General features: G+C 35.3%; 3 protein-coding genes across 3 annotated transcripts; all 3 read right to left on the bottom strand.

Annotated features, from left to right (window-relative positions):
- Positions 1 to 313: 313 nt before the first annotated feature.
- LOC118275989 (uncharacterized) lies at positions 314 to 1,657 on the bottom strand. The gene is made up of 2 exons (XM_050701523.1): positions 1,645 to 1,657; positions 314 to 1,394 (listed from the first exon to the last, which is right to left on the bottom strand). The coding sequence occupies exons 1-2, from the start codon at positions 1,655 to 1,657 to the stop codon at positions 388 to 390; spliced, it is 1,020 nt and encodes a 339-aa protein (XP_050557480.1). The 3' UTR covers positions 314 to 387.
- A 554-nt stretch (positions 1,658 to 2,211) lies between these two features.
- LOC118282244 (glutathione S-transferase 1) lies at positions 2,212 to 5,113 on the bottom strand. The gene is made up of 6 exons (XM_050701591.1): positions 4,960 to 5,113; positions 4,432 to 4,572; positions 4,156 to 4,214; positions 3,938 to 4,079; positions 3,184 to 3,377; positions 2,212 to 2,551 (listed from the first exon to the last, which is right to left on the bottom strand). Exons 2-6 carry the CDS (start codon positions 4,570 to 4,572, stop codon positions 2,434 to 2,436), a joined length of 654 nt encoding a protein of 217 aa, XP_050557548.1. The 5' UTR covers positions 4,960 to 5,113; the 3' UTR covers positions 2,212 to 2,433.
- Positions 5,114 to 6,296: 1,183 nt separating this feature from the next.
- LOC118261929 (glutathione S-transferase 1) lies at positions 6,297 to 8,844 on the bottom strand. Its single transcript, XM_035572977.2, has 6 exons — positions 8,760 to 8,844; positions 8,250 to 8,390; positions 7,955 to 8,013; positions 7,521 to 7,662; positions 7,030 to 7,223; positions 6,297 to 6,549 (listed from the first exon to the last, which is right to left on the bottom strand). The coding sequence occupies exons 2-6, from the start codon at positions 8,388 to 8,390 to the stop codon at positions 6,432 to 6,434; spliced, it is 654 nt and encodes a 217-aa protein (XP_035428870.1). The 5' UTR covers positions 8,760 to 8,844; the 3' UTR covers positions 6,297 to 6,431.
- Positions 8,845 to 12,543: the final 3,699 nt, after the last annotated feature.

Genomic DNA, 12,543 nt, shown 5'->3' with positions numbered 1-12,543 from the left:
TCAATTCAGTCCAGTACATTCGGAGGTTAGCGTGTTCAAACAAACAAACTATTCTATATGCTATAATAACGCCATCACCAATAAGTCCCGGGCAGCAGGTGAAGCCGCGCAGGAGTAGCTAACATTGGTGTTTGGGTCTCCAATACAACGAATGGGTCCGCTCGACCGGAGGGATACCACGTCCTCACAGAAAACCGACGTGAAACAACGCTTGCACTGTATTTAGTGGTGTGATTGAGGTGCTCACTTTTTCTAATCCCTGATTCCCCAAAAAACCTTAAATTCCTAAGATTATTTTCACATCAATCAACATTGGATCATAATTATAATTATTACACACACATTACAATAAAATAAGAAATTTTACATACAATTGTCGATTTGATTTTAAAATAATATCTTACAATTAGTCAGTACGTGAACCATGCAACAGTGGTTCAGGTACTGACAGTCGACCCGTTCGGCAAAAGCGGCCAGGATGCTATTGCGGCTGGCCCGCACCCTGCGCACCAGGGATGTGCACCTTTTGCGCATGATTGCATGGAAGCAATCCACGCGTGCCTCCGCAAACATCCCCGATGCGCTACAGAAGCGAGGCAGCCCCAAAAGCACCCTGAACGCGTTATTATATTGGACACGCAGAGCGCTGTACTGCTTCTGCGCATAATCCACCCACAGACTGCCAGTATAGAAGCTCGTACAAAAAGCTCTAAATAAAGCTATTTTGACGCTCCTCGAACACCGAGCAAATCTGCGGGCAATCATATTCGCGCGAACAGACAGCGCCCTGCGCTCCCTTTCAATATCTGCATCGTCCTTCAGGTCAGAGGTTAATAAATGTCCAAGATATTTAATTGTATCAACTCTCTGAAGTGGGAAGCCGTTGAGCTTAACTGCTGGTAAGTGATCTGGACACCACCTCTTGACCCGAAAGACCATGCACTCGCTCTTTTTCGTGTTGTACAACAAACCATGCTCTTCAGCATATTTTTCGCAAATGCCTATCAGCTTTGACAGCCCACAGACGGAGGCGCTCAACAACACCATGTCGTCTGCGTAACTAATATTATTTAGGCACACACCTCCAACATGGCAACCGACATGCGTGCTGCTGAGCCTCTCTATCAGCGCATTAACATACAGGTTGAAGAGTTTCGGCGAGGTCAGCCCCCCCTGCCTCACGCCGCACTCCAACCTGTATGGTGTCGAATGAGTCCCCGACCATCGAACAACGTTGACCTGATTGTTGTACCAAAATTGAAAAATACCAATCAGTTCTTCCGGCACTGACGTTTCCTGTAGTTTCTGCCAGAGCAGATCATAACAGACCAGGTCAAATGCCTTCGACAAATCGAGGAAACAAGCAAAAACAGGTGTATTTCTATCAGAAAGACCTAAGACCGGTAACGCACTTGCAACGCCTCGGTTGTTTGGGTGTCCATGGGCAGTTATTGCTTACCATCATATTTATCAGCGTATATCATAAAAAAATGTAAATAAAACAAAAAATATGTGTATGTGATCACCAGAACAAAGTCCATTAACGAGTAGATATAATTTGCAAAGTCATTTTAGATAGACAGATTTTTTATCAGTAAAATACATAATTATATACCACTGGTTTTGCCAAATCATTTGACCAACATAGAGCTGCCATGTAGGTACAGAAAATTTAAGTCAAGGTCATTCTATAAAGCGAATAACAGTAACGGTAGACCGAAGAAAATACATTTGTCATTATTAACTGCCTATTGAAGCCAGATGTTAACAGTAGCTAGCCGGCGTTGGTAGTAGTAGTTTTACCACTATGCATTTTTTTTATTTACCCTAGGTACTTACTGGATTTTGAATATGTGGTGACAGCAAGAAAAAATGCTTTAGTTTGCAGATAAACTTAACCTTAATGTGAAGGTTTTATAGGGCAGCGGTAGAGGAAAGAAGAAATTTCAAATTGTTAGGTGTTACTTTTGTTCTAGTGGTCAAACATGTTAGATATTGATAGTGTTTATGCTAAATGTGTCTATGATATTGAAAAACTCTTAATCTGCTTATTTTCATGGTGGGGTTAAATGTTCGGGAGGGTTGAAAATGGAATGTTTCAAAACCTTTCTACTCTTCGAAATCACATTCAAATGGGTAGATTTTTTTTTTAAATGCACTTCCTTTATCATATTTATGTATATAGGATACATATAGAAATAAAACGAAATGTTTTAGAGGTTTTATTTATTTATTCTTAGCGATAAATATATTCATAAAACACAGATTTACGATAGGCATAGTTTTAACTGCCGCATTCAAAGCCATTTAATGATTACTTAAACTATTCCTTAGTTACGACTGTGTTAAATGACCATTAAATAACTCTGAGTACGGCGGTAGGATATTATTATTTTAATTACTGATAAGTAAGTAAGCACTACAGTAATATTTTCAAGAGGTTAAACAGTTCTTAAGAAGATCATACAAAGCCTTAGCACCTTCTTCATTATATTTCTTAGCATACGGCGTCGTTTTCAAATTTTCAAACCAAGCGGATGTTTTAGGATACCTGAAAAGAAAAAAAATTAAAAGATTAATTCCAGGGCGCTAATTCTTGAAACTAATCTCAATTTCAATCCAATAAAATCTCAATCATTAATCATTGTTAAATCACACACTTAGAATACGTAATATAAAACCATATTCACTACCATTGAATTCATTCAATATCCACGCAGAACGGATGCAATGGGCGTTAGTGTTGCAACTCAAGTTTTCTCAAGTTTAAACACTGACTGAATCAATTTATGTCTCGCTTCTTAGAAGATCACCTTTTAATCCCCATTAATTACCCTTTAATTTTATGTTTCACCAGTAAGTAATATGTAAGAGAGGATGAGTCCCATTGATGAAGCAAGTACAAAGAGGAGACGCCATAAAGTAATTGTGCGCTGTGACACAAAAAGCGGTCCTGCCCATTGATATTAGGTATAAGTAAAAAATAGAGATAGAAAGTCGCTCATTAAGATGTGGACAATTAGCAAAGCTTTTGTAGTATGGGACTGCTAAATGGAAAATATAGAGGTGCGCTGTTTATAACGTCTCTTGCTCCACATAATATGTCACGCAGGATGTTAAAGGAAAATATCTAGTTATTGACATCTTCTCTTTGTATTTGCTTCATGGTCCAATTATACTTACTTTGTAGCATCAACAGGTAAAATATATTCGAGAGTGGCCAGATGACTCAAAATTGCTACATCAGCAATGGTGACATGGTCTCCAGCAATATATTTTGTTTTCGACAAGAATGCTTCCAGGAAACTGTACCCTTCTGCAATGTCATCCAACCAGTCCTGTTCTAGAGTCTTCTTTCCTCTTTGGAATACATAATACTGTTAGGGAACAGAGAGAAAAAAATTAAATTGGACCTTAAAGTGAGATAAAATTAAAGTCATTTTCAGATTAAAAATTTCTAGAGTCACATTTTCATAGGTATTTAATTTCTTTACTTATTTTGGTTTTTCTTAAGACGTAAAATAATAGGTCATGTACGGTACGGTTCATAGTATCTTACTTAGTTTGGATACAAGCCCACCTATCCCTGTGTAACATTTCTTTTTAAGGAGTGTAAATCATCCAATTACTTCTACCGGCCCGGGCGAGGTGAGAGGGAGTTTCAAACTCTTACTGACTAAAAACCACCCCGTTTCTACTCCTGCTATTTAGTAACCCGTTAGGTAGTTTGCAGCTCCGGATCGTCCCTATGTAACAAGACTTGCACGTAAGGATAATTATTTGTCATTGACAATTGATAGACACAAAGATATGTACATATTATACGTATGTATTATAAATATTCTTTAGTTACGTTTATCAAGGCTATAATAAACTGTGAACATATAAACTGCTAAATTGAGAACGATTAAAAGTATAATATCTTCATGATACTCACTGTGATGTTTCTTAATCTACGATAAATAATAGCTGTATTGAAGAACAATTTTTGGTTAACTAGTGCTCGTTTTTTCACGTCTTTTGGATACCAAGACTCATCTTTTCCGTAGATGTCAGCTAGATAGGCCATTATGGCGTGGCTGGAAATAAAGATGAAATCAGAAAAAAAACAATAAATAGACTGGCCGTAATAACTTAAAAGTATAGTGAACATACCTATCGTATAATATAAAGTCACCATCTTCTAGAACAGGAATTGTGTGGAGAGGATTTTTCTGTAAAAAATAAATACATTTAATGAAACTAAATACTATACTGTATATAACTGTCGTAATTTTATGCATTTTAAATCGCCAACCCGCATTGTGCAAGTGTGGTGGTTAATGCCTAAATTAAACCTTCTCATAACACTACATTATAACAAATCTACCTAGTTCAAGGCCTGAATGGTTAATTCATAAAAATATTTTGTACAATATAAAAAATAATTACCTCTAAAAACTCTGGAGTGAGATGTTCACTTTTAAATAAGTTGACTGGTATCTTCTCGAATGGAACGCCAAAGATTTCACAGGCCATCATGCATGATCGTGATGGTGGGCTGAAGTCCATAACATATAGTTTGACACCCATCTGAAAAAGACAATGCACTTTATCAATCAAACAATTTAAACAAACAAACAGAAAAGAGATTGTGTGTTTGTGTATAATATGTTTGTTACTCAATCACGTCAAAACGGCTGAAAGGATCGGGATGAAATTTAAAACAGGGATAGACCATAACCGTAACAATAATGTAACGCTAGAGTATTAGGTATATGTATAAGGAATCATGTACATGATTTTCACTGATATAAATATCACATCCATACAAATAATAACTATTTTTATTTTAGCTAACTTCAAAACTACACAAAACATTCGACAAGAGCAATCTTATTTCAACAAAAAAAACTATGAACATATGAAAAAACCATCCTCCATATAGACAAATAAACGGTAAGACTAAAAAATACTCACATTTGTATTTATAGCGGTGTAAATATTATGCAATACGTATAAACACACGACACTACACACTGCTGCTCGCTTCTCTTGATTACTGATCTATACAAGGTCAGCGTGCCGGCTATATAAACAAGATTCGTTTTTTTTTTTTTATCAATTAGGCACATACTTATTGTTTTGTGAAGAATACACACAGGATTGAACTTAATTTTTGGAGGCTTTATTCGAAACATAAGATACAGTAAAGGACAACAATAAAGGACATTAAACCCAGCAATTAACTTGTAGTCATTTTTATTTGAACTTTAAATCATATGTCGTACTAGCGACTTCCGCGCGGTTTCACCCGCTCTGCTTGGCTCCTACTGGTCATAGCGTGATGTTGTAGCCTATAGCCTTCCTCGATAAACGCGCTATCCAACACAAAAATAATTATTCAAATCGGACCAGTAGTTTTGGAGATTAGCGCGTTCAAACAAACAAACTCTTCAGCTTTATAATATTAGTATAGATAATATAAATGTATAATTTAGATGATATATTTCATAACGTTGATACAAAAAAGGCGCCCGCTCGGTGCAAGTGAAACATCGTCGCATCGAGCGCTTGCAACTCGTAGTCAACGCGCCGTAAGCACGCTGATAGCTAGCGGTAGCGTCAATTCGAAACCACGCCGCCGTATCGCAGCAGAGCCGTACATAGCTGTCATAATTAAAAAAAAAACATTCGGGATCGATCGTCATTTACGTTGTAAGGTTAAAATTAAAGGTTGAAATTATTACATGGCAGATGCCATATAATAATTGTATGTATAACTATAGAATGAATTTCCATAGAAGTGTAGGAGTAATACGAGGTAAACCAGGTGTTTCGTGTGTAATGTAACTAAGAAGAAAGTTAGGGACGTGTAACAAGGCAGAGGAGTAACTCCGGTTGCCATTCAACAAACAACTCGCCCACATATCCATTGTAGTACTCATTGTATCCACATCTTGAGATCGTGTCTCACAGTTTATGGCATCAGTCCTTTGTGGGACACAGCCCATACACATACACGATAGTTTATGTTGTTATTTTACTTACAACCTGATATGGGTGGACGTTTATCCAACTTCTGTTATTATTAGAAGTAGATTTAGTGAAGTTTATGCAGTTAACATGGGTTTAGTAGAAATACCTGAAGCAAAATATATTGAAGAAGGGTCAAATTAAAAGTCGGTATCTTAAACCGACGAGCATGCATGAAAAGATTAATGACTGTTGATGAAACGAAAGAGGTGTGTAAGAATAGTAGTAATAATGATAACAGGTATTTTAAATAAAAATGGGAGTAAAAATTAAAACAGATCAATTTTCATTTCTCTTTATTTTTAACCATAGATTGAGATATTAGAATTGTTGGTTTTCATCACATCAATCAATCAGATCATTAATTTCGTCTAATGAAATTCAAACGTCCTTTTGAATACTGCTTCTGGTAAGAATTAAGAAGAGACACTCTTCTTCACAAACGCACCCAAAGCCTTTGCACCTTCTTCATTATATTTCTTACAATATGGCGTCGCTTTCAATTCTTCTAACCAGGCTTTCAATTTTGGATATCTGTAACAAAATACAAAACATACAGGATACTACTACAACATTACTAGGACTTATAACACAAATGGTGAAAAGTGGGTGAACATTATACAGTGGCATTATGTACCGTAATATGCAGGTGCACCTCTGCCTATCCCTTCGGGGATAAAATGCGTAACGTTGGACATAAATGATAAAAAAGTACAAGAGTTAATGTGTATTCAATACATTTCATATTTTAGAAAGTATCTTAGATCACTCACTCACCAGAATCAAATATGGTGTCGAGCGACTGACGGTGATGGACAATTCTATGGATAAAAAATTTTAAGGGTCTGATTAGAATTTTGAATATTTAGACAGAAAGAATAAAAGATTTGGTATCCTGAATACCCAGTGCTCTGACTGTCACTTATGACACATATACTCAATTGGTAGTTTACGCAATCACGATCTTCAGCAGTGACAGAAGTCGAAGAAGGAAAGAGAGAACAAATTACTTACTTTTGACCGTCTATTGGTAGAATTTGATCTTGAGTAGAAACAGTACTCAAAATAGCTATATCAGCGATTGTGACGTGGTCTCCAGCTATATACTTTGTACGGGACAGGAATGCTTCCATGTACTCGTAGCCTTCTGTAACACCGTCCAATTGTTCCTGTTCTATGGTTTTCTTTCCTTTTATTATAATGTTGTACTGTGGAAAAATAAATACATTTTGATACAAGTAAAGTAAATGATAACAATATTAAGAACCTGCCTTAATTTTTAATAAGCGATACTTTTTTTAAGGGGGAAAATCATCCAATGACTTCTCCAATCTCACCCTGGGCGAGGCGAGAAGGAGTGCCAGACTCCGTTACTGACTAAAAACTACCCCGTTCCTACTCCTGCTTTTCAAGCCGGAGCCCTGGTAAACCCGCTAGGTAGTCCGCAGCTCCGGATCAGGCATCAGCCTTACTAGGCCCAATCTGTGGTAATAAACGATACTTACTGTAATGTTTCGTAATTTTTGGAACATGACAGCTGCATTGAAGAATAGTTTTTGGTTAACTAATGTCCGTTTCTTGACGTCTTTTGGATACCAAGAGTCATCTTTTCCGTAGGTGTCAGCGATGTAAGTGAGGATTGCGTGGCTGAAAAATAAGAAGACGTAATATCAGCCATCTGTGGGGATTTTTCTCAAAGGCTTATATGATGAGGTTTTAAAAAAAGGGAATATAATCAATGTAGGTAAGGGCCCGGTGTTGTTGGTTTCCTGATGTCCATAATAGGTGAGGTCATTTTTCAACAAGTTGTTAGTCAAGAACTTTATTTAAACAAGCCATTGTAAGTTGTAACTGGTACAAAAACTATAGAGATTGCTAGTTTGGTTATCCATGCCAACTTTTTTTATATATTAAGTACATATTATTTAAGTAAACAAACCTGTCGTGTATAGTTATGTCACCATCTTCTAGTACCGGTATTGTGTGGAGAGGATTTTTCTGTAAAAAATAATTCATTATTCTTCATGATCAAACGGAACAACTAGATAATTTTAGGCACTCAAAAATATTGATGTTTAGTGAGAATTAGGCGTGCCTATACCTTCAGGTATTTGTAAGTGTCTTATTATCAAATTGAAAATTTTTATCATATTTATTAGGTAAAAATACAGTACAATAAAAAATATCAAACCATTATTTTTTTATATCAAGATCAGTATTTTAGTATCTCTTACTTTTAAATATTCTGGAGTAAGATGTTCACCAGCCGGTACGTTGACGATGATCTTCTCAAATGGCACGTTGAATACACCAAGAGTCATCATGCACGCACGCACAGGCGGACTCATGTCCAAAGCGTATAGTTTCACACCCATCTAGAAGAAAAGTCAACATTTTCTTTTAGAATTAAATATTCACTTGAAAAAGGAATATCGACAGAAAATTTTTTTAAATTTTGTATTTTCTCACAAAATATGTTTTACTTTAGTTTTCCTACAGTTTCTATCGCATTTATAGTAGACCGATTATACGTATATATGTTTTTGATTCTGTTTTTTTTTTCGTATATTTTTAATTTTTGGTGCATCGTTTTCGGTGCTGAATAAAGACATTTTCTTTCATATCCCATTTCTACTCAACCTATCACTAATTTTATCTGCTTGTAATTTGTTTGTAAACGCACTTAAACAGAATAAAACATAAAATAAAATGGGTCGCTGTTTAAAAAGGAATTGCTAACTCACATTTCAAATTGTACACTATCAAATATATCAACACGATACACCACGGCAAGTCACACTCGATTACTGATCGTGACAAGATCAATATGCTATATATATGGTCAAATTCGGCTATATTTATCCAGTAGTTATCTCAATGTATGTCTTGTTATTCAATTATCAATGGATAAACTTATCTATATGAGGTTACGTCATTTGGATGAGCATGACTTGCATTTTTTTTAGTGTAGTTTGCCCCATCCTCTGTTCTAGTACTTTGCTACTTATTATTAAGTACCATGAAGACAATACAAAGAGGTGATGTCATAACTGGATTTGTGACACAATTTGAAAATTTTCAAACAATTTCGTTTCAATATTGGCATTAGCACACGTTTAATGTGTCAGAGACTAACATAATTATGATGCATAGGTCACTTACATAGAAAAATTGCACCATCATCCGTAATAATTCTCTGTGTGTGTATGTATTTAGAGGTCCATTATAATTTTTTGGCCTTGGTGTATGCATATTTATATACCTTTTTTATCCAACAGTAAGTTCTTACGTTCTTTTAAAATTAGTTCTCATGATTTCTCAAGTTCAGGTTGCCGAAATATCATCTGCTAGAAATACATAATATTATGTAACAAACACTTTTATCTCTTTCTTTCAAGTTTTAATTAAGTCAAGACAAATTTCACCAAAAAAAAACCCAGGAAAAGTGTTTCAAAATCAAAACCTCCAAATTATTCCTCCATCTTAAAAACGCAACAACTGCAGCCACTGCATCGATCGTTCATTATGATTCCACACACGATTCAAACGTAATATATCTCGGCACAAAGTTTCGCTACGTTTGCATATAGCATTGTATTAGACAGTTATAAACTTTGATAGCTTTGCCAGCTATACGCAGTCTCACAATGCTTAAAGTTGGACGTAGCAGACACAATCTCAGGAACAAGCCGGCAAGGCTCCTGTTTCCGTAAATTTCAACCGCGGCCTCCGAAATTAGCTGTTTTGTGTACACAGTAAGACAGATCTATAAGCGTAAGTATGCTCAGATGTCCGTTTCGGATCTTATTTTAGGCCAAAAATAATCTTTAGGTTTCAGATTATTTTTAGGATTATATTTGTTAGACTCAATAAACATCTTTAGGCTAGAAGATCACTTTCAAATTCAGCAGGCTAAAAATGTTGGTGTTAATTGTGAAGGTTTAAAAAGTGAGGGAACAGAGAGTGCATCTGTGTTTGCGCACATACTTGTGCATTATATTATGTCATGCATCAGACCTATATCACTTTGATCGAAATCGATTAGGAGATTTATACATATTATTACTACTTCCAGCAAAATTCATTGCCACGTGTTGATAGTCCTATATACAGAAAATCATCTAGAATCGTTTTATCTATACATATAATAAAATCGTAGAAAAGTGCTGTCTGTACATTAAAAATAAAAATAAAAAAAATAGCAGGGGTTATTGTTATGTCGATGTCGAACCCAAAAATGTAATTAACTTTTTTTTTCTGTTTGTCTGTTTGTCTGTTTGTCTGTTCGTCTGTGCGCGCTAATCTCAGAAACGGCTGATCCGAGTTGGATGCGGTTTTCACGAATATATTGTGGGATGCTTAAATTTACATTTAGTGTTTGTTTCATGTCAATCGGTTATTTAATCGGTAATATATTCTATTTATAGTCCTTCTTCGCAGTTCCTCTGACAGGTATACGAATTTCTGCCGAGGTCTTTTAGATAGTTTATAGTTAGCCTAAGGGCTATTCGTTACAAAGAAAGGTTGATTATTTTTTTTAATTGGTGCTTAAAACTGTTTGAAAATTGTAAAAAAACAAACTCAGTTCCTTTTATGCCCATATAAAAGGAGAGAGGTTTGGGGTTGTGCTGCGAACGACCTAGCAGGTAACAAGGCTGGAAGGAGTAGAAACGCGTGGGTTTTAGTCAGTAATAGTCGGAAACCCATCTCGCCTCATCCAAGGTGGGAGGAACATTATTTCCTATCCTTAAAAAAATGTAGTCACCATCTTTTCCCATATTCTTTTACAGATATTTATTACCATTTTGCTTCTAGTTATGAAATAACATAGTACACGATACATAATACCTAAAACTACAGTAGTTACTAAGAACCACATTTCATGTTGTATTCCAATTTTATTACAACAAAATCATTTTGAACTCTAGTATTCTTGATATTTCAAGAATCACTTCCTACAACATAAATAAATTTTCACCATTATAATATCCACTGAGTAGTATGGGCTTGTCTAAGCTCTCAGATCCCCTTTTTCCCATCAGCTGAGTATAGTTAGTAAAGTTGCTAAGACAAATAGAATATAAAGCAGTTGCTCGCGTGTGCGCCGCCTATCAATCATCCGGAATGATGTTTACCAAGTGGCCCAACTCTATATAAATATTTTTTGCTAAAACCACTATCTACTAGAGATCCCTGTTTTAGAAATAGTGTGATAATTATTTTGGCTTTTCATATGTTTTGAGGATTCTTTAAACACTAAATGCTGATTTTCTTTAAACACTTCTTTAAATGATTCGGAGTTATAAAAAAATATACCATTATTTTAGTACCTAATTAAAAATACCGAAAGCCGATTCTGAGATTATTCCAGAAGGTTTCGTTACTCATATCGGTACGTGGAAGCACTTTGAAAACCTATAAATAGCATTAATATATGATGGTATATTGCATTTCATAACACTATCATTCATAACATTCGTCAGAAACTTGCTGAATAATGTTTGTGTTCAGTGAAATTATGTGGGGTCGGTGCCAGTGGCCTGATTACCTATGCGATATGAGTTGAATTCCAATTAGATATAGAAACAATATGGCAACTTTGAAAGGAAACTTCAGTGGAAACGTAATTATATATGAAAAGTGGAACTTCAATGTTTTGGTGTCATAGTTACTTGATTATTTAATGCAGTAGATAGGGTATTATATGTTGTTTTTAAATTATATAAGCTGGTAAACGATCAGAAGGATCACCTGATGGTAAGCAAACGCCGTTGTCCAAGGACAACCGACCGACCGATTTAATGTGACGCGCTATGGAAGAAGTTTATGTGCAGCAATGGACCAATATGATAAACTGATGATTATTTTTTTTTCACATTAGTATGTCCTGCGAATTGCTTATTCAAATTTGAACATAATAACGTTCTTATGTACAACTTTGATGAGATGTACTCGTAAGATGAAAAAATACCTACTTCAAAAACATTTTCAATTTCTATACGGAACTCCAAGAAACTCGGCAAGTAGGTACCGATTACTTACGACCCGCCGTCATACCTCTCGGGGCATTGTTTAGTTTCTTTTAGTCTAATTCACTTTCGCGAGTCCCTTGGCAAACATTCATCATAATTCTTACTATACAGGTAGGCACTTATAATTAAATTATTGTTGTAGGTGAGAAAACACAGTAAAATTAGGCAAAGTGAAGAAATACAAGTCTACTTTTTTTTTATTAACGTTTTGTTTCTTAACTTTTGATGGATTTTTCTTTTATAATGAGATTAAAGTTCTAAGTTGAAATTAGGTAGGACCTACGGTCATAAGAGAATTGCCAAAATAGGAAGACGCAAGATATGTCATACACTTATTTTCAAAATAAATTGATTACATCAACTTCATTTTATCGATTTATTTACGTAAAGACACATAAAACATAATTATTATCAAAACTAATCAGTTCTTTACAAATCGCAGATTTGTATGCTAATCATTACTGCTGTGTCATGTTTCCGTAGTCGAAATGATGAT

The sequence above is a fragment of the Spodoptera frugiperda genome, chromosome 20 (genome assembly GCF_023101765.2).
Source record: "Spodoptera frugiperda isolate SF20-4 chromosome 20, AGI-APGP_CSIRO_Sfru_2.0, whole genome shotgun sequence".
NCBI lineage: Eukaryota > Metazoa > Arthropoda > Insecta > Lepidoptera > Noctuidae > Spodoptera > Spodoptera frugiperda.
This window is presented reverse-complemented; position numbering and strand designations above follow the sequence as displayed.

Excerpts from the sequence above, each read along its gene's own strand:
- LOC118282244 (XM_050701591.1), bottom strand. The coding sequence starts at position 4,572 with ATGGGTGTCAAACTATATGTTATGGACTTCAGCCCACCATCACGATCA. Across the intron at positions 4,215-4,431 it reads TCACTCCAGAGTTTTTAGAG|AAAAATCCTCTCCACACAAT; the intron begins GTAATTATTTTT and ends TATTTTTTACAG. Across the intron at positions 2,552-3,183 it reads TTACCTGTTGATGCTACAAA|GTATCCTAAAACATCCGCTT; the intron begins GTAAGTATAATT and ends TTTTCTTTTCAG.
- LOC118261929 (XM_035572977.2), bottom strand. The coding sequence starts at position 8,390 with ATGGGTGTGAAACTATACGCTTTGGACATGAGTCCGCCTGTGCGTGCG. Across the intron at positions 8,014-8,249 it reads TTACTCCAGAATATTTAAAA|AAAAATCCTCTCCACACAAT; the intron begins GTAAGAGATACT and ends TATTTTTTACAG. Across the intron at positions 6,550-7,029 it reads CTACCAATAGACGGTCAAAA|ATATCCAAAATTGAAAGCCT; the intron begins GTAAGTAATTTG and ends ATTTTGTTACAG.